Source organism: Hylobates moloch, unplaced genomic scaffold (assembly GCF_009828535.3).
Source record: "Hylobates moloch isolate HMO894 unplaced genomic scaffold, HMol_V3 SCAFFOLD_1, whole genome shotgun sequence".
NCBI lineage: Eukaryota > Metazoa > Chordata > Mammalia > Primates > Hylobatidae > Hylobates > Hylobates moloch.
The window spans coordinates 90588223-90608690 of NW_026652276.1; the positions used below are offsets into that span (position 1 = coordinate 90588223).

At 37.9% G+C, this 20468-nt stretch overlaps 1 protein-coding gene and 1 pseudogene across 3 annotated transcripts in view; one reads left to right on the forward strand and one right to left on the reverse strand.

Moving 5' to 3' along the window:
• Positions 1-20468, forward strand: part of STAM2 (signal transducing adaptor molecule 2) — a 65485-nt gene that overhangs the window by 42084 nt on the left and 2933 nt on the right. For all 3 annotated transcript variants that reach the window (XR_009214394.1, XM_058441985.1, XM_032755715.2), the window contains 6 exons: positions 5712-5806; positions 7830-7912; positions 8054-8141; positions 9149-9203; positions 14923-15076; positions 17351-17520. Coding sequence is in view for 2 of the 3 variants with exons in the window: in XM_058441985.1 (XP_058297968.1) it covers positions 5712-5806; positions 7830-7912; positions 8054-8141; positions 9149-9203; positions 14923-15076; positions 17351-17520 (645 nt within the window). In the remaining variant the exon portion in view is untranslated. The remainder of the gene's footprint in view (positions 1-5711; positions 5807-7829; positions 7913-8053; positions 8142-9148; positions 9204-14922; positions 15077-17350; positions 17521-20468) is intronic.
• On the reverse strand, positions 9373-9763 carry LOC116810801 (large ribosomal subunit protein eL30-like; annotated as a pseudogene).

A 20468-nucleotide genomic window follows, 5' to 3' on the forward strand; every position in this document is an offset into this window, starting at 1 on the left:
TCTCAAACTCCTGACCTCAGGTGATCTGCCCACCTCGGCCTCCCAAAGTGCTGGGATTACAGGCATGAGCCACTGTGCCAGCCCAAAGGCGCACATTTTTTATTAATGGAGTATATCAAGAAAAGCGTTTTACTTTCAACACTTTTAGCTTTATCTTACCACTCCGTGTTTCTTTTCTTTTTTTTTTTTTGAGACAGGGTCTCACTCTGTCGCCCAGGCTGGAGTGCAGTGGCGTGATCTTGGCTCACTGCAACCTCCACCTCCCAGATTCAAGCGATTCTCCCACCTCAACCTCCTGAGTAGCTGGGAATACAGGCGTGCACCACCATGCCCAGCGAATTTTTTGTATTTTTAGGGGTAGAGACAGGGTTTAATCATGTTGGCCAGGCTGGTCTCAAACTCCTGGCCTCAAGTGATCCACCCGTCTCAGCCTCCCAAAGTGCCGGGATTACAGGCGTAAGCCACTATGCCTGGCCCACTCCATGTTTGTTTTCTGTGTACCATTTCAAATAATCAAGTGGAATTCTTGCAGTGCCAAAAATGTCATTTTCTGCTTAGTCCTCTGTAGCATTGTACCTTTGGTTCTGTCTGCCTGGAAAGCCCTGCTGAAGGAGGTAAAAGCATTTAGAAAAGGAAAAGAACTTTACTTTCAAGGACAGTTTGCAAGGGAGTCCAGGCTTTAGAAAAGTTGCCTCCCAATATTAAAACATAAAACAGGTATTTTAAGGAAAAGACCCCCACAAGGTTACCAGGTTTTTCCAAGTTTACTATTTATATGTTCATGGTAGAAATAGCAGTTTTCTCACGTGATTATTATATCCATAAAGGACATCACTACCTTCAGTCATTGTCATTGCAAAAGTTAGCAGGTGAGTACTTTTTGTTAAGAAATCAGTAGTTAAAAGGAAAGGCTCAAGTTTTTATGTACTTTGAGACCTAAAACTAAATATGGTAACATTTTTTGTTTTATCTCAGAGTGCAGAGTTTTTTGTTTGTTTGTGCCTTGTTTTCTTGCTTATCAATAGTGGCAGGAGGGCAAAATCTCATTTTTATTTCCACAGACTTAATTTTCTTTTCCTCCTGGCAAGTGCCTACTTAACCTCCAAAACCTGTGTCAAATTTTGTATCCTCCGAGAAGCCTTTCAACCTTTCTCTGCTTTTAGTTCCCAGTGGAGTTGAGTTCCCTTCTTTGAGCTATAGCTCTCTGAACGTATATAACAGCATTTCTCGTACTGTATTTTAAATAGAGTCGTTTCTCAGTTCCTTAGAGAGTTGGTTCCAGAACCCCTGTTGATACCAAAATCCACAGATGCAAGTCTTCGATATAAAATGCCATCATATTTGCATATAACTTACACACATCTTCCTGTATACTTTAAATTATCTCTTGATAACTTACAGTACCCGATACAATGTAAATGCTATGCAAATCATTATATTGTATTTTTAAATACAATATATTGTATTAAATTTTTTTGTTCTATTGTCATTTTTGTTTATCTTTCATGAATACTTTTGATTTAGGGTTTGTTGAGTCGACAGATATAGCACTTGCCAGATACAGAGGGCAAACTGCACTTCTTTACATATGCTTCTCTACCAAATCAGTTGATTCTGAAGAGGCTTATCACTTCCTTGGGTGGGAGGAAGGGGAAAGGAGAAAAATTCTGAAGGTAAAGCAAGTTAACATGTTTTTAGTCAGTTCTGTAGGAGAGGTTGTAAAACACTGCTAGGTTTTTTTTTTCTTGTTTTGATAGATAGGGTATGACTGGGTTGCCGAGGCTGGAGTGCAGTGGTTATTCACAGGTGTGAGCATAGCACACTACAGCCTGGACTCCGGGGCTCAAGCAGGCCTCCTCCTTCAGCCTCCTGGGTAGCTGGGACTATAGCTTTGTGCTAGATTTTAAACTTCTTGAGGGTACAAATGGTGTCTTAATTATCTTTGTAACTTCAGTGCTTAGCCTGAAGGTACTGTTTTCTCCATGGTAGGTTTTCATAAATGTTAGCTGAATAATGTTTGTTGAAGGTGAGGTTTATGTTGTTTACACTTGTATCATTTTTTGTTTTTCACTCAGTTGTGATTTATTCTTTTTTAATATAAAAAGCTCTAAATATAAGTGCTACACTAAAATTTTCTTTAATTATTAAATGGTTTGTGTAAAATTAGAGTGCCAATTTCTTTAATTTGGGAATTTAAACTTGAACAATGTTTTTTTGCCATCAACATTCTGTAGAATCAACTTGTAGTCAGTGGAGAGAATATAGAGCTGGATTAGGGCTGGGAAGGAGTTGTCAGTTTGGTTGCTTTGCCTACTTTTATGCTTCATCAAAGAGTTTGTAGTAGTGGCTGGGAGGAAAATTATCCTATATTGGTAGGACCACTAAGGAAGTGTACACATACAGTTGTTGATAGGTTCATATAAAACGTGCATCCATTTCACAGGTTTGGGTTTTCTCGTTTTATACAAAAATTTCTCAAGTTCAGCTCTCCTTTTCAAAATGAAAAGTTAACTTAAAAATATGTTTGTAAGAGAAAGAAAATTTTTCCTATCTTCCATAGATATTTGCAGATATGATATCTTAGAATTGTCAGTACATCAATACATCAGTTATTTTCTGGCTTTAAGAATTGGAATGATATATAACTCTTTCATCTCTTTCTAGTGCTCATAAATGAAATGATGTTTCATAATCATAGACATTAATTCATCCATAAGACTCATACTTAAGAATGTCTGTTCAATAAGTCAGATTTTTGGAAAGGAATAGATAAAATTATCATTATTTCCAGATACTATGATTTTCCATATAGAAAGTTCAAGACTCCAATGGACAAACTATTACAAGTGGTAGGAGTTCATAAAGGTTGTTGGATACAAGCTCAACATACAAAACTCAGTAGTATGCTTTAATCACAACTTTTTAGAAAATGTAAAAAAAAAAAAGTCATTCTCAGTAGTAACAAAAATTATATAAATCATCTAGAAATGAATAAGCCTAACAAAGATATGTAAGGTCTTTATGGATTAAATTATAAAATTATTTGAAAGCTATAAAAGAATATAAATATATATTTACATACTATGTTTTATATAAATGTAAATGGAGAAGGATACCATGTTCATAGAGAAGAAACCTTAATATTACAAAGATTTCTTTTTTCTTGTATTATTGCATAATTTCGGCTCATTTCCAGTTCAGATCCCAACAGGACTTTTTCCCCAGATAACTTGAAAAGTATTTTAATATTAATGTAGAAATTTGAAGGTGTGCAATAAATGAGAAAGAGTAACATAGAAAGGGTTTTTTCCCTGGCAGATATTAAGGTACGTTAACAAGATGTGTAAACAGATATGTGGACTATTGCAACAGAATGGAATCTAGAAATAGGCTCATGAATAGATTACTGTTTGAAAGGTAGGGTATTATAAATTAGTAGAAAAAATGATGGACTATTTAATAAATTTTGCTGTGATGAATGGCTCTTTTTATACTGTAGATAAAATTTTGATCAGTTTCACATAGTATGTTAAAATTTCATTCCAAATGAATTAAAGACCTAAACATGGGAGAGGGAAAAAAAATCAAAAAACTAAAACTACAGTTAATTATATAGGAGAATAGATTTAGGAGTTTAAGGGTAGAAAAAGGTAAAAGTATAAGCCATGAAAGAAAAGATTGCCAAATTTGATTGCATAGGGGAAAAAACCACTGTACAGTTAAACGATAAACATATGCTAAAAAGACAGCGACAGCCTAGAAGAAGGTCTCTGCATAATTCAGACAAACAACTGCTGTCCAAAATATGTAAAGAACTTCTACAGATCCATGAAAAAAGACAAATGATCCAGTAGAATAAGAAAAGTGGGCAAAAATACAAACAGGCAGTTTACAGAAAAGGCAATCTGAATAGCTAGCAAGCACAAGTAGATGCTTGGGAAATGCAAGTGCATACAATGAAATACGATTTCTCTCCTGTCTGATTATCAAGTGTTAGTTGGGAAAATTATCACATATAACGGAAGATGACATTGTTACATGCAACCGGGGGAAGGAGAAAGGTGAATTTTCACAGCCATTCTAGGGAACATTTGGCAATATCTAGTAAAATGAAATGCTTATGGCCGGGTGCAGTGGCTCACACCTGTAATCCCAGCACTTTGGGAGGCTGAGGCAGGCAGATCACTTAAGATAAAGTTTGAGACCAGCCTGGCCAACATGACAAAACCCCATCTCTACTAAAAATACAAAAATAAGTCAGGTGTGGTGGTACATACCTGTAGTCCCAGCTACTTGGGAGACTATGACAGGAGAATTTCTTGAATCTGGGAGGGAGAGGTTGCAGTGAGCCAAGATCGCGCCACTGCACTCCAGCTTGGGTGACACAGCAAGACCCCATCTCAAAAAAAAAAAAAAAAAAAAGAAAGAAATGTTTATATTCTTAAATCCCAGCAAGTTCACGTCTGTGAATAAGCACAGAGAAATTGTTGCATGTGTGTCCTCAAGTCTAGGATGATCATTACCTTATCTTTATAATGGTGAAAGACTAGAATCAGCCTAAATGTCCATCTATACAGGAATGGATAAATATGGCCTATTCGTGTGATGGAATTTTAATTTAAAAGGAATAAGCAAAAATTGAAAGTATTAATATATAAAATTAAAAAGATCTGTATGGATTAGCATCTATGTCTGTCTGTTTCTGTATGGACTTGGCTATAGATACGTGTAAAAGAACAAAAAACAGACTGACAAGAAGGCTACCAACTTTATTGTGGCAGTGTGTTAAGATAGATGTGACGCTGGGATTTGGGGTCATTACTAAAGGGCACTTTTGTTTCCTGTTTACTTTTTTTTTTTTTTTTTTTATTATTATTTTTTTGAGACAGAGTCTCACTCTATCCCTCAGGCTGGAGTGCAGTGACGTGATCTCAGCTTACTGCAACCTCTGCCTTCTGGGTTCAAGTGCTTCTCCTGCCTCAGCCTCCCAAGTTGCTGGGATTACAGGCACCTGCCACCACACCCGGCTAATTTTTGTATTTTTAGTAGACACGGGGTTTTGCCATGTTGGCCAGGCTAGTCTCGAACTCCTGACCTCAGGTGATCCACCCGCCTCGGCCTCCCAAAGTGCTAGGATTACAGGCATGACCTACCGCATCCGGCCTTACTTTTTTAAAGTCCAGAATAAAAAATGATTAATTGCTAATTGGTTCTAATTTTTTTTTTTTTTTTTTTGAGACAAGTCTTGCTGTGTCACCCAGGCTGGAGTGCAGTGGTGCCATCTTGGCTCACTGCAACTTCCTCCTCCCGGGTTTAAGCGATTCTTCTGCCTCAGCCTCCCAAGTAGCTGGGACTACAGGTGTGTGCCACCATGCCCAGCTAATTTTTGTATTTTTAGTAGAGACGAGGTTTCACCATGTTGGCTAGGCTGGTCTCAAACAGGTGATCTGTCCACCTTGGCTTCCCAAAGTGTTGAGATTATAGGCGTGAGCCACTGCGCCTGGCCTGGTTCTAAGTTTAGATATAGGGATGTGGATATTTGTTTTACTTGTACTTTTTAATATCATTTATTAAATTTAAGAAAAATGACTTAATTACAGCTGCATGTAAACAGATATATTCAAAGGAGGCTAAATTTAATTTTTAATTCCTCTTTGCTGTTGTATTAAAATGTGGGGGAACAAATGATATTTTTTGCACTGTATTTTTAGTGATGCCAATTGGTGGAAAGGAGAAAATCACAGAGGAATAGGACTTTTCCCATCCAATTTTGTAACAACTAATTTAAACATAGAGACTGAAGCAGGTAAGTTAAATCTTAGAGAACGTTAGATCTATTTAAGTTTTTTTCAGTTAAATTTTATGATTCAGTTTTGGATGTAAAGTAGATTGGCATTTAACTTTTGTTTTAAATCATTTCTTTATAGGCACGACAATCTAACCTACTTTGTAACCAAATTAAGGGGTTAGTTTATCCTGTGTCAATCCCAAGAATTATTTCCTCTTATTTTACATCCTCTGAGAGTTAGCATACATAGTTAAATATCAGGCATAAAATCTTATGTGACCATGCAGGTATTTAAATCAACCTAATTATGTAGTGTAAGAGGCAGTTCATATCTGTTCTCTACAAAGTGTTTTGATTCATCAGTGAACCACAGAGGCAAAGCGGATGTGCTGTGGGGAGGTTGTGGTTGGCAAGTGCCGAATATGATTACTGGGGTTCGGAGTACTGCTAAATTTTAGACCTTTCCTCACCTTGATTTGTTCCTAGGGAGCTTGAAACAGTAACAAAGTAATGTAATCAAGCCACTAAGCTTCCTGTTTCAGATCTGCTGAACTTTAGTCAGTCTGCAACCACAGACAGTTCCATTTTAGCCACTTTAGCCATTGTCAACCATGCTGAGAAAGCATTCCATTTGTTATTCAGGTAGAGAGGTGGGGGGATCTGAGTGTAAAGGAACAGCTCGTAATAATACTAATGATGGTAATCAGAAATAGTTACTGGTTTTTGAGCGTTCATTATTTGTCAGGCATTGTGCTAAGTCATCTGTACTATTGCATTTCAATCTCACAGTTCTGTGAGATAGCTACTTTTGTTGCCCTGTCTTACAGATAAGGACACCGAGGCTGAGGGATTATGTGTCTAGTAAGTGATTGAGCCAGGATTCTAAAGTCAGTCAGTCTGACCTTAACACTGACTCACTGAGGGATATATCAGTGCTAATCCTTGCCAGTTCAGGAGAAAGAACTTCAAATGAAAGCATTATGCATCATGTGTAACATCGTCTTTGTATGTGTAGAGTGATACACTCAGAAAAATGAAGTCGTGAGAGGTTGATACTCACTGATTTGAATATAGAGTACTTTGCCATTATTTATAATTTTATTCCTCTTATCTGACTCTCTAAGTAGATAGGAATATTGGAGATACCTTTAAAAAATAACTTTATAGATCATGCTCAGGGGATTCTATATAGCAATTTCTCCTTGACATAGGCTGGAGAGTATTAAGAGGAAAAAATATTGTGGGTTTTCAATTTATCGTTGTGTTATGCTGACTTCTGTTCTTTGAAAGTTAGCCAAATATTTGAAATAAATGACTAACAGTTGGGATTTAAAATTGTTTGGCTACATAGGTTTTTATTGTAGTTTTATTTTTACCAAAATTTACTTTATTAAAATATGGTACATTCTAGCAATACTCCAGGGAACATTTAAATAGTTTTCTGGATTTATGTATTTGTAAGTTTTTTTTTTCAACCTTCTCTTCATGAAAAACTTTTGTGTTTAGTGTTGTTTTAACTATTATCGAAGTTAGCTTAAAATAAGTTTTATTTTTTGTTCATATAGGAAATCTTTTTTTAATAGAAGGGAAGAGTGTAGAAGGAACTCGTAGATGTAACTATGAAATTAGCTAGTTAATAATCTGCTAAATAATAATCTGCTGTCATATATTTATTCACCCCAGTGGTACCACTCAGTTTTCAGGAAAATGCCTAAAATGTCAGCTGCTGTTTATATTGTACACTTGTTCCACTAAAATTTTAAGTTCCAAGAGGTTAGGGATTCTTGTCTGTTTTATTCACCGGTGTATGTATAAATGCCTAGAACAATGCCTGGCACATAATGAGTACTAAATAAATGTTTGTGAAATAAATGACCAAATGTATGTAATAAACGTATGTAATATTGATTATAAAATGTGGTGAATATTTGAAGAACTTCTATTTTTTTTTCTTATGGACAGTCATAGGCCACTTATAAATTAATGACTAAAATTACTGAAGTAAATGCTGAGGAACTTAAAATTTACTTTGTTTCTATAGCGGCTGTGGACAAATTGAATGTAATTGATGATGATGTGGAGGAAATTAAGAAATCAGAGCCTGAGCCTGTTTATATAGATGAGGTAGGGTCCCTCTTTTGTTTAATAGTTAAACTATCAAGACATTTAAATGGACTATCTTTGAGAATGCTTGGAAAGAGTAATTTCATATTTACTGAAGTTAAAACTCTTGAGTTTTTAAAAAGTGTCCCGTTACGTTTTTAGGATAAGATGGATAGAGCCCTGCAGGTACTTCAGAATATAGATCCAACAGATTCAAAACCAGACTCCCAAGACCTTTTGGATTTAGAAGGTACTTAGTGAATATTATATATTATTTTAATATTATTTAATATTTTAGCTATTCATGATGTCTTCAGTTTCTTCTGCCTTGTATTTGCCTCTAGAGGTTAGAAATCTGGTAGGGAACAGACTAGTACAGTAAAATAGTAAAAGTGTTACTTGGAAGGCATTGTCGTAAACCTGCAAATCCTTTTCATAAAGGAAGTATTTGTATTTCTTTAAGCCCACTAGTAAAATTGGCTGAAGATTTTTGCAGTCCAAAAAAGGACAGAATTAAAAATAACAGCACATCAAATTGAGTCAAAATGTTTAAAATGCTTATTCCTGTTTAATGTTCTTGTATTATGAATTTAAAGGACAAAATTATACATGATAATTGTTAACTTCATAACATAGTCAATTGATGCATGTTGATGTGTCTTTTAGTCTCTAAGAAATGTGAGAACAATTAAAACGTGTTTTTTATGTTTTTAAAAAAAATCCTTTGGGATAAGAATCTCTGGTAAATAAATAATTCTTCTTAAATCTTTTTATAGAAGAAACATCTGGTTATGAATATAGAATACAGCATTGTGCTCTTTATTGCATCAGTGTTCATATTGGGAAATACACAGTATGTTTAATCTTGAAATGTCTTAAGTAAATGAAAAATCTTCATATCTGATGGGCAAAGGTTACATAGTTTATATACTGTGGCTTAAGTTTGTTTTAGTTAACTAATCATAGTTTTCTAGATGTCTTTAAGACTTTGGGATAACTCCAGATTTCACAGTCTGTCAACTTAGTTAATATTTTCAAGAAAACATAATGAGGTTTTTATTTTAAAGTTGACCTTGCTTTTAGTCCCATGATAGTAATATGTAGTAGTAGTGCTGAATAGTAGTCTTTCTCTAGCATGAGCTTAATCTCTGTGTATTATGAATAGTGTTGTATATTGGTGCTATATTGTTAAAAATTGTTCAAATTGGCTTAAACTGGATTAAGTTTCTATATTTGTAAGTATTTTTGTATTTACAGATATCTGCCAACAGATGGGTCCAATGATAGATGAAAAACTTGAAGAAATTGATAGGTGAGATTTTTCGTGCAAGGAATAAAAAGTATAGTTTTGGGGGGTTCACTTGTTTTTTGGCAAACAGTAAAGTAGGGAAAGTTTTTGTGGAACTGTACAATTTATGAAAATTGTTTTTCAGTTTCCCAAGCTCTTACAAATTTATAGCAAGGTGGTGCTTTTTATTTTGTTTTTGTTTTTCTAAAAAAACACGCTCTGACAAGTTTTATTAAATAAAAATTTTGCATGGCTTACTTTTCACCAGTCTGTTCTAGCATGCTTCTAGTGATATTAGAACTGCCTGGATCAGTGATAGCCAGTGTGCATCCTCTCTAGTATTTTCTGCATGCTGTGCCCATCATTGCCGCTGTAGTGATGGACAGCAGTTTTGGCCAACATTGTATAGCACTCTATTTCATATTTCCTCAAAGCTGGACAGTTTTAGTGAGGATGACCAATTTTGCTTTGCCTTTTCTGATCATCTTCAGAGTCTACTTTTACCCCAGTACATACTTTCCACTTTTCATAAGTTGGAGCCTAGAGTTGATCAACTCCATTGACTTTTTCCTCTTTGAGACCATCCTGCCTGAAGTCCAGGAGGGTCCCCAACTAAGAGCAGCTGCCAAGATGGCTGGGGAGCCTGGTGTTTTTTATTTAGGTAACAGTTTTCTGGGGTTTTTTTTGGAGATGGACTTTTGCTCTGATGCCCAGGTTGGAGTGCAGTGGCGTGACCTCGGCTCACTGCATCCTCTGCCTCCCGGGTTCAAGCAGTTCTCCCGCCTCAGCCTCCTGAGTAGCTAGGATTACAAGCGTGCACCACCACACCCGGCTAATTTTTGTATTTTCGGTAGAGACAGGGTTTCATCATGTTGGCCAGGCTGGTCTCGAACTCCTGACCTTGTGATCTGCCCAACTTGGCCTCCCAAAGTGCTGGAATTACAGGCATGAACCACCGTGCCTGGCCAAGAATTGAATTCTTATGAGAAGTGGTACTTACAAAAATTTTAAGTGAAATTTCTCTAGTGTTTGAAGCTGAATCACACCTTCTCTTTTCATTTCTTGTCCTTGTATTTGTTTCTATTGCTCTTTTAATTTTATCCTACATAGTTTTGTTTTTCTTATTTTTTTTTTTTTTTTTTGAGATGGAGTCTTGCCCTGTCACCCAGGCTGGAGTGCAGTGGTGCTATCTCGGCTCACTGCAACCTCCACCTCCTGGGTTCAAGCCATGCTCTGCCTCATCCTCCCAAGTAGCTAGGATTACGGGTGCCCGCCACCATGCTCGGCTAATTTTTGTATTTTTAGTAGAGATGGGCTTTCACCATATTAGCCAGGCTGGTCTCGAACTCCTGACCTCGTGATCCGCTCACCTTAGCCTCCCAAAGTGCTGTGATTACAGGTGTGAGCCACTGCACCTGGCCTCATGCCCAGCTTTTTTTTTAAAAGACAGGGTCTTACTGTGCTGCCCAGGCTGGTCTCAAACTCTTGGCCTCAAGTGATCTTCCTGCCTCAGCTTCCCAAAGTGCTGGGATTATAGGCATGAGCCACTGTGCCTGGCCGTTATTGTCCTTTAAAAATAGGAGCAGCCGGGTGCAGTGGCTCAAGCCTGTAATCCCAGCACTTTGGGAGGCCGAGGCGGGTGGATCATGAGGTCAGGAGATTGAGACCATCCTGGCTAACACGGTGAAACCCCGTCCCTACTAAAAATACAAAAAATTAGCCAGGCGTGGTGGCGGTGGCCTGTAGTCCCAGCTACTCGGGAGGCTGAGGCAGGAGAATGGCGTGAACCGGGAGGCAGAGCTTGCAGTGAGCCGAGATCTCGCCACTGCACTCCAGCCTGGGCGAAAGAGCAAGACACGGTCTCAAAAATAAAAATAAAAATAAAATAGGAGCAACACTGAAGGGGGTAGACTTTCAGGGTTTTGAGCTTTTGACTTGGTTCTGCCCCCTTATTTCTCAGCTCTCTATCTGAAGTCAGAGGGAGAACCTGCAGTTGAAAGGAAAACAAGGGATAGGGCTTAGTATTCCATCATCATCCCTTTCTAGTGGTATTTATTGAATTAATATATAAACAGCACAAGAAGAAAAGATTAGATAGGGCCAAAATAAGAAGGAGAATAGAAACTACTTCTTTTCTGCCTCTGCCAGAGAAGTGCGGTAGCAGCAGGACTTTTCCTAGTCACCAGAGATTGTCGTCTTTGTTCCAGGGGACATTTTAAAAATAAATGTGTTGTGTTTTCTAAAGAAATGAAAAATCTATGTGGCAATTGACAGTAGTTTTGCCATATTTTAGAGAAAGCATTAAATATCTCCCTACACATCTACTTTGTTTCAATGCAACATGTTAATGGTTAGTGAATAATCAAACTGGAAAAGTTTAAAAAGTATTATCATAGATGTAGCTGTATGTTTAGTTCAGACACAATTTTTTTTAATTTTTTGTATTTTCAATTTGAAGTTGGTTGAGTGCACGGATGCAGAACCCATGAACATGGAGGGCTGAGTGTATGTCCACACATTCTACAATGAAAATCATTGTCCTTGATAATTATCCCTTGATATGAGCAGATATTATATAATGAAAACAGGCAGAAGCTATGACGATTTAATCTTATTTTTGGTTCATAAAAAGAATTTTGTTAAAGGAAAAGATCTAGAAGAATTAGAAGTCAGAGTGAGGCCGGTGTGGGGGCTCACACCTATAATCCCAGCATTTCAGGGGGCTGAAGTGGGAGAATCATCTGAGCCCAGGAATTTGAGACCAACTTGGGTAATACAGTGAGACCCCATCTCTACAAAAAATTTTTTTAAGAATTAGCTGGGCTTGGTGGTGTGCGCCTGTAGTCCCAGCTCCTCAAGAAGCTGAGGTGGGGAGATCACTTGAGCCTGGGAGATCAAGGAGGCTGCAGTGAGCCACGATTGCACCACTGCACTCCAGTCTGGGTGACACAGTGAGATCCTCTCTCAAAAGAAAAAAAAATCGAAGTGACCATTCTGATATTAGTTAATTTTTTGAGTGAGAACTCAACCATTAACCAGTTTTCTTACCAGTTTCGGTTTTTGAATAGGCCAACTGGCATTTTTTCTTGTTCTATGGCCACAGCTGCAGATGCAGCTCCTGTTCTGGGAAATGTTTCCTGTTCTTCACCAAATTCTTATTGACTATTATTTACCCTTGTCAAGTATTCAAAGATGAATAAAATATCATTTTTTTCCCTTGAATGGATCATCATGTTTGTTATTCCTACTAAGAAAAACAACTCTACTGTTAGAAAGTCAAATTGTACATTTCATTTTTGTCATTGTACATAATGAAATTTTGTAGCATTTTATCACCCTAAGAAATTATATTGAGTAAACATGTAAATTGAGTACAAAAAAGTTTGGGTAGATTTGTTGAAGAGAGATTCATAGTCTGGACTTAACTATGTTCCAGACTATTCTAATCTTATTTCCTCCTGTCCTCCAAAGGTAATTTTCTACCACCTGATCAAGTTGCTCTTTTGCCTTATTACTCTGGGATTGTGTCTCAAATCTTTAAGGGGATTTCAAACACAATGATCATGTCTTTCTACTGCATTTTCCTGGTGTTTCATCAGCATACTGGGTTTTGTGGATCAAATTCCTACAGTTACATTTTAGTTACGCATTTGTTAGCATGGCACTAATTTCTGTAGCTTTCTGGGTGACTTGTAACTGATTTTTTTTTTTTGAGACAGAGTCTCGCTCTGTTGCCCAGGCTGGAGTGCAGTGGCACGATCTCAGCTCACTGCAAGCTCCGCCTCCCGGGTTCACGCCATTCTCTTGCCTCAGCCTCCCGAGTAGCTGGGACTACAGTTGCCCGCCAACACACCCAGCTAATTTTTTGTGTTTTTAGTAGAGATGGGGTTTCACTGTGTTAGCCAGGATGATCTCAATCTCCTGACCTCATGATCCACCCGCCTCGGCCTCCCAAAGTGCTGGGATTACAGGCATGAGCCACTGCGCCCGGCCTGATATTTTTGATGATAGAGTTTGACCTGCTTAATGCAGTCATTCCTGCTAGAGAGAGAACAAACTGCGTTGTTGTGGTTCAGACATAACAGACTCTAGTAGAAGAAAAGTAACAAATCTTGATAGGACTCAGTCCAGGCTGTTTACTTAGTCCTGTGTCTGTCTGTGTGCGTCTGCTTGTTGCCTGTCTGTGTTTATGTAGAAAGAACCACATTCAATAAAAAGGCTTGTGGATGTTTCAGGCCAGATGAAAAGTGGTTGCTTAACTTTTATAAATTTGACAGTGCAAAGAGAGTTCTTTATTACTCTCAGGGGAACTATCAAGTAGGAAGAGTTTGCTGTGAAGCTTCTTGGGCAAATTTGAAGATGCTTTTATTTGGGTTTGTTGTTATTACATAATAAAGCATTGGTTTACTTACTTTCTCAAAATAAACCAACCAACAAACGAGCTGTAGAGATGAGTCTTACTTACACATTGTTTTTACTTGGATTTTCAAAGATAATTATTTAAGTAGGTTTTTTTCTTTTCAGTTGATACTTTCATGGATGTAAACAAATGAAAATGTGTGTGTGTGGTTTTTTTTTTAACAAGTGTTTTTAAATTTCCATCATATTGTACTTCATAGAGGTTCTGGGCCTTGCCTGGGTACTTTCTTTTATTGAGATTTATAATTAAGGCCCAGATTCTTACCCAAATTGAGAATTTTCTTTTTAATAATTGAATTCTCAACAAAAGCCTGGAATGTGTGAAAGTAAATTCTCTCAGCACCAAAATTATGAATTGATTGCATTTTATGAGGTATGGAAGGACTTTTCCCTAATATTATAAAGTCATATTGTCACCGGTAGAGGATTGTGACTGCAAGTCGTCTATGTTCTTAGCATTTTGAACAAAGAATTGGACAAAATGCCCAGCAAAGCAAAGAAAGATCGAAGCAACAAAAGAACTAAGCAGGGTTTTATTGAAAACGGAAGTACACCCCACAGTGTGGGAGTGGGCCTGAGCAGCAGCTCAAGGGCCAGGATACAGAATCTTCTTGGGTCCAAGTACCCCCTAGAAGTTTCCCATTGGCCTTTTCGTGCTCACCTCATGTAAATGAAGTGGAAGCTCACAATCAGTCTGATTGATTGCAGAAAGCAGCCAACCAGAGGCTGAAATGAAGTTACAAAGGTAACACTGCTGTGCAAACATCTGATTGGTTGCAAAAAGCAACCAGTCAGAGGCTAGGGTGAAGTTACAAAGTTACATTTCTGTGCAAATGAAGACTCCGCCCACAGTCAGTCTGATTGGTTGCGGACAGCAATCATTCAGAGGCTGAAGTTACAAAGTTGCAAACGAAGACTGGACCTGTAATCAGTGTTCTTTTTTTCGGACACCCAATTTCCCATCTGCTGCACAGAAAACGTGGGGGGTTTGCAAAGGAAGTAGCCTCTGGTCCTTTTGTTACTTAGGTATGGAAAGTTAGGGTTGGTTTTCCTTTCAATTTAGTTATAAGAAGTCAGCTTGAAAAACAGCCTTAGATTCTCTGCCTCCAGACCCTATTCATTCTCCTGCCTCAATATCAGCCTAGCTATTATAAGGATTAAGCAGTTCTTCCTCTCAGTTTCCCTTTGTGAATATTCTTTCATTAAATATAAAAGAGCCTTTTAATATATGAATAGAAATTGTGCTAAATTAAAAAAATAATTTATATTACTAACTACATGCTAAAAACTAGAAGAGTATTATAATACTTCTCTTCTACATCAGGAAGCATTCAGAATTGTCCGAGTTGAATGTAAAAGTCCTGGAAGCTCTGGAACTATATAACAAATTGGTGAATGAAGCACCAGTGTACTCAGTCTATTCAAAGCTCCACCCTCCAGCACATTACCCACCTGCATCATCTGGGGTTCCAATGCAGGTGAGCATGTTTTTTGAGAACATTTTCTAAATTATAAACAAGTTTTAAAAGTAAATGTTTTATAGCATAATATTAAGATTTCTTTTGTCTGTGAATAAAATTATAAAATTTATCTTTGATTGTTTCAGTAAATATTGGCTAAACAATTAACATTCACCAGAGCAAATTAGACAGATACTGATATTTCACAAATACATTTTAGTTCAGTTTTAACATGGATGAAAAGACCATTATATATGTGAGGGTAGTTCTGGTTCTTCATATGCTTTTGTAAGTATAAAGCATAAATCTTTTATGTAAATATAAATCCTTTTTGTAAATGTGGAGTATAAATCCATTTAGGACAGTACCTGACATATCAGAAGTTCCCCAAGTGAGGTACTAACGCTTTCCTGCTGCTCAACAAGATTTAACATTTCTTTACAAATTTCCATAAAGATTTATTTGACTTAACATGATTATTAACAGGCACAATGAACTTCTAGAGTATGCTTTATACTTCCTTTACTTAGCTGCATGACTTACATTGTTAAAAATCTGTGCATAGCAAAGATATGATACACGTCTAGGAGATACAGACTCCGTAAGCCATCCATGAACATCCATAAGCCATCTTTTTCCAGTACTTTTCACCTTTTTTGTATGCTTGGCATATGAAGTGAATACTTATATTTGTCAATATCCTCATTTGGAAGCGTTTTTTGAAATTTCAGCCAATTAGCCAATTGAATTCAGAATGAGCTTGGATGAGCAAAATTCATGTTGATTTATGAAAACTAGTATGTAAAGGTGCATGTGAAGGAGACACCAAGGAGAAAGGGTAGAATGTGGGTGCATAATTTAGATGACTTGACACAACATAATTGTTAAGTAAAAAAAGAATAGTCACTATGGTAACTGTCACGTCAGACAAGATACATTTATCAAATATGTCATGCCTTGATCTTTTTGAAAATTAGGAGGGTAGGAAAGATTTTTCTGGCTGCAAAAGACATTTGGGATTTATTCAGTTTGCTTCTGTTTTCAGAGTTGTTCGCTGCTGCTGTGAAAGTGGAACAAAACAGCAGTGTCTGCATCATTGTATGATAAAACTTTGTTTGCTTTTTTGTGTTTCTGTAAAGGGTTGTTTGCCATTCTGTGTCAGGTTTTGGTGTTTAGTTGCATTCTACTTACAAACTGCGTTTTGCAAAGCACAACTCATGTCTCTAAAAAGTTAACTTTCTTTCTGTTTGATTCCTCACATAATCTGTATCTACACTGTTCACTCAAGAGCATTTGAAATATTCAAAAGTTTCTATTCTAATTTGACAAAAATATATCTCTACTAGAAGCAGTTGGGGTAACACATTAGTTGTATCGTGTAGGCTACTCAGGAACCCTAAACTGCAGAAGAAGCTGATTCTCACAGTCTCAGCCTGTTGTCTGTAGATTGTTACATGTCTACTAAGGAGGTAATGTGATTGTACTTAATATAGCTTATTTGGCATTTCTAGCATTCTAAATTTTCAGATGGTCTTTGCTTTAAAAATAGCTTAATTTAAAACTGGATTGATGATCATTATGGTATGATATGATATTAAATGTGTGCATTGTTTTGATGCTATATTTAGTAGACAGGTGGTGGACCCTGTCCTTAAGGAGCTGTTGTCCTGAAAATAAGTAGGGCACATATAAATGTCCAAAGAGACCTAAACCATTTTTGCTGTTTCTTGAGGATACATATCTTTCGCCCATAACTCTTCTATACTTTTGTCCTGTTTGTCTTAAAGGTAGGAAATAAAGTAGACAATGCCAGGGAAGCCCTGGCACCCTTATACCATTTCTTTTTCAGCTTTTTCTCTCAAGTTTCATTCTTAGGAAGGAGTTGGATGAGTCATCCTGGGATGAGGGTAAAGAAGGTTATCATTCTTATAGTGACTTTAAGTGATGGTGGGCTTCCCTTCAAGGGAGTGTGTAGTTTTCTGTGGCTCTACAGCAAGACATGTTTACTGAGTAATAGGCAACCTGGATAGATTGTAATCCACTACTTAAAAGTACACCACCTGTCTTTCTCCCAGCTCTCTGTAAAAATAAAAGAACAGCCAAACAAATCAAATTTCCGTAGATTTGGCACTGTGATTTGACAGCTCTCCACTTTTAGTTCAAAGATGGATAGATTGGTAGAATCAGATTGCTTCCCAAAGAAATACAGTTTAAGTCTTTTAACATTTTAAATATATTATTAGGCACATGTTTGGGAGATTAGTGAATCAACTTTTTCTTTCTGATTAATAGACATACCCAGTTCAACCACATGGTGGAAACTATATGGGTCAGAGCATTCACCAAGTAACTGTTGCCCAAAGCTATAGCCTAGGACCCGATCAAATTGGTCCACTGAGATCTCTGCCTCCAAATGTGAATTCCTCAGTGACAACACAGCCTGCTCAAACTTCATATTTAAGGTAAGTTTTGGGAGCTGTGTTAATTTTATAATTATATGTGTTAATTTTCCTAGATTTTCAGAATGAGAATATATAGACCCTTATTAAGATGAAGTTACAGAACTGTTTATTCATAATTCTGTGAAGTGAAATGGTGTTACCTTAGCTTTGCTACCCATATTGAGATTATTGCCCTTACTTAAGTTTACAGTCTGCATCCCTGGGACAAAATAAAGCTAATTGTCCTTTATGAGACTAAGCCCATGATGTGCTTAGCACTGTGCTATAATCAGCCTGTGAAGTAGTCCCAGACTTATTTATCTGCATGCACTCCTAAAAATTAGAAAACTGTTGTTACTTTGACCCTTAAGAAGGGCATTTGAACTGTGGAATTTGTAGTTCAGGTTTTTTTGTTTTGTTTTTTTGAGACAGAGTCTCCCTCTGTCACCCAGGCTAGAGTGCAGTGGCTAGATCTCTGCTTACTGCAACCTCCATCTTCCAGGTTCAAGCGATTCTCCTGCCTCAGCCCCCTGAGTAGCTGGGATTACAGGCACGCGCCACCACGCCCAGCTAATTTTTTTGTATTTTTAGTAGAGACGGGGTTTCAGCATGTTGGTCAGCTGGTCTCGAACTCCTGACCTCGTGATGTTCCACCCGCCTTGGCCTCCCAAAGTACTGGGATTATAGGTGTGAGCCACCACGCCTGGCCAAGTTTTTTTTTTTTAAGACAAGGTCTCACTCAGTCACCCAGGATAGAGTGCAGTGGCATGATCTCAGCTCACTACAGTCTTGACCTCCCGGTCTCAAGCTATCCACCCTCATCAGCCTCTCCAGTAGCTGGGACTACAGGCTAGCACCACCTCTGCTAATTTTTGTATTTTTTTGTCGAGGTGGGGTTTCGCCATGTTGCCCAGGCTGGTCTCAAACTCCTGAGCTCAAGGGATCTGCCTGCTGTGGCTGCTCAAAGTGCTAGGATTACAGGCATGCACCACCGCACCCAGCCCTGTAGTTCTTTTTTTAAATAAAAACACTTTTACTCTAAGAGTTGTATTTAAATCTATCTTTCTATTCATTTTGCTTAACCATACAAAATGTTCATTCAATATAATCATATGTAGATGATCTATAAGGTCTCTTCTCACCCTCAAACTCCATGAGTATGAATTTTAGATATTATATGAATATTAAATAAATCTGTCCATATTAGTGTTCAGTTAGAATAAAATATAAGATTTTGCTATGTTTGGTAACACTAGGAATTATGGAGAAAAAACTGGTGTAGTTTTGAAACTAATTCTCTTTTATTGCAAGCATATTTGGTGGAATTTAAAATTACATAATTTTTTTTATTGAAACTTTTTTTATAGATGGGGTTTTATCACCCAGGCTGGAGTACAGTGGTGTGATCATAGTTCACTGCAGCCTCCAACTCCCAGGCTTAAGGGATCTTCCAACTTCTGCCTCCTGAGTAGCTGAGACCACAGGCGCATACTACACCCAGCTAATGCTATTAATTTTTTGTAGAGATGGGTATTGCCATGTTTCCTGGGCTGGTCTCAAACCAGGCTGACCTCAAGCAATCCTCTCACCTTGGCCTCCCAAAATGCTGGGATTAGGGCCATGAGCCTCCGAGCTCAGCCCTAAAACCGCTGGGCATGGTGTGTGTATATATATATATATATATATTTTTTGAGACGGAGTCTCGCTGTGTCGCCCAGGCTGGAGTGCAGTAGCATGATCTTGGCTCACTGCAAGCTCCGCCTCCTGGGTTCACGCCATTCTCTCGCCTCAGCCTCCTGAGTAGCTGGGACTACAGGCGCGTGCCACCACACCCAGCTAATTTTGTTTTTGTATTTGTAGTAGAGACGGAGTTTCACTGTGTTAGCCAGGATGGTCTCGATCTCCTGACCTCGTGATCCGCCCTCCTCGGCCTCCCAAAGTGCTAGGATTACAGGTGTGAAACACCACGTCCAGCCAAAATTATATATATTTTAAGAGAAACGTATGCCATAGTAGTCGTAGGAACAAACAAGTCTTGCAATTTGGTGTGATTTTTCAGCTTAGTTTGTGAAGTGTCAATAAAGAAACTATAGTTTCAGACTATCCTGAGGGTCGATTTTGGGCCCTATGCAGACTACACTGTTTCCCTTTTAAAAGTAGAAAGTCCTTACTGAAGGAGGGCTTGAAGGATGTTTACAGAGAAGAGATGGACTTCTTTGTGCTGGATTGGGAGATGGGGAAGGGAGAATATGAGCTGAAAGTGGCATCTTGAGCCAGGGCTCCATTCTCATTGCAAATGTGGCCAAGGGTACTTTTGTCAGGAACAGTTTGCATCTCCTCAGATGGTTTCTGAATGTTTTTAGTTAGAGATTTTAGAGAAGGGAAGTTAAATTGGCCTTAGAATCTTACATTTTGTTTGTTTTCAAGTACCTCTCTCTTTTTACCAAATATAAAAATGACATTAACAAGCTCGGCATGGTGGCTCATGCCTGTAATCCCAATGCTTTGAGAGGCGAAGGCTAGAGGATCACTTGAGTCCAGGAGTTTGAGACCATCCTGGGCAACATAACAAGACCCAGTCTCCACAAAAAAAAATTTTGTTTTAATTAGTTGGGACTAATTTAAATTTTTAAAAATAGTCCCAGCTACTCAGCAGGCTTAAGGCAGGAGGATTGCTTGAGCCCAGGAGTTTGAGAATGCAGTGAGCTATGATCTGCACCCCAGCCTGGGCAACAGAGCAAGACCCCATCTCAAAAATGAAAAAGAAGAAGAAAATTTGATAAACAGTATTCAGTGGCTGGAACGATTAAATTGTAATCAGAACAGCAGAGCTACATAAGCTTAAAAAGAAGATGGAAGGCCGGACGCGGTGGCTCACGCTTGTAATCCCAGCACTTTGGGAGGCCGAGGCGGGCGGATCACGAGGTCAGGAGATCGAGACCACGGTGAAACCCCGTCTCTACCAAAAA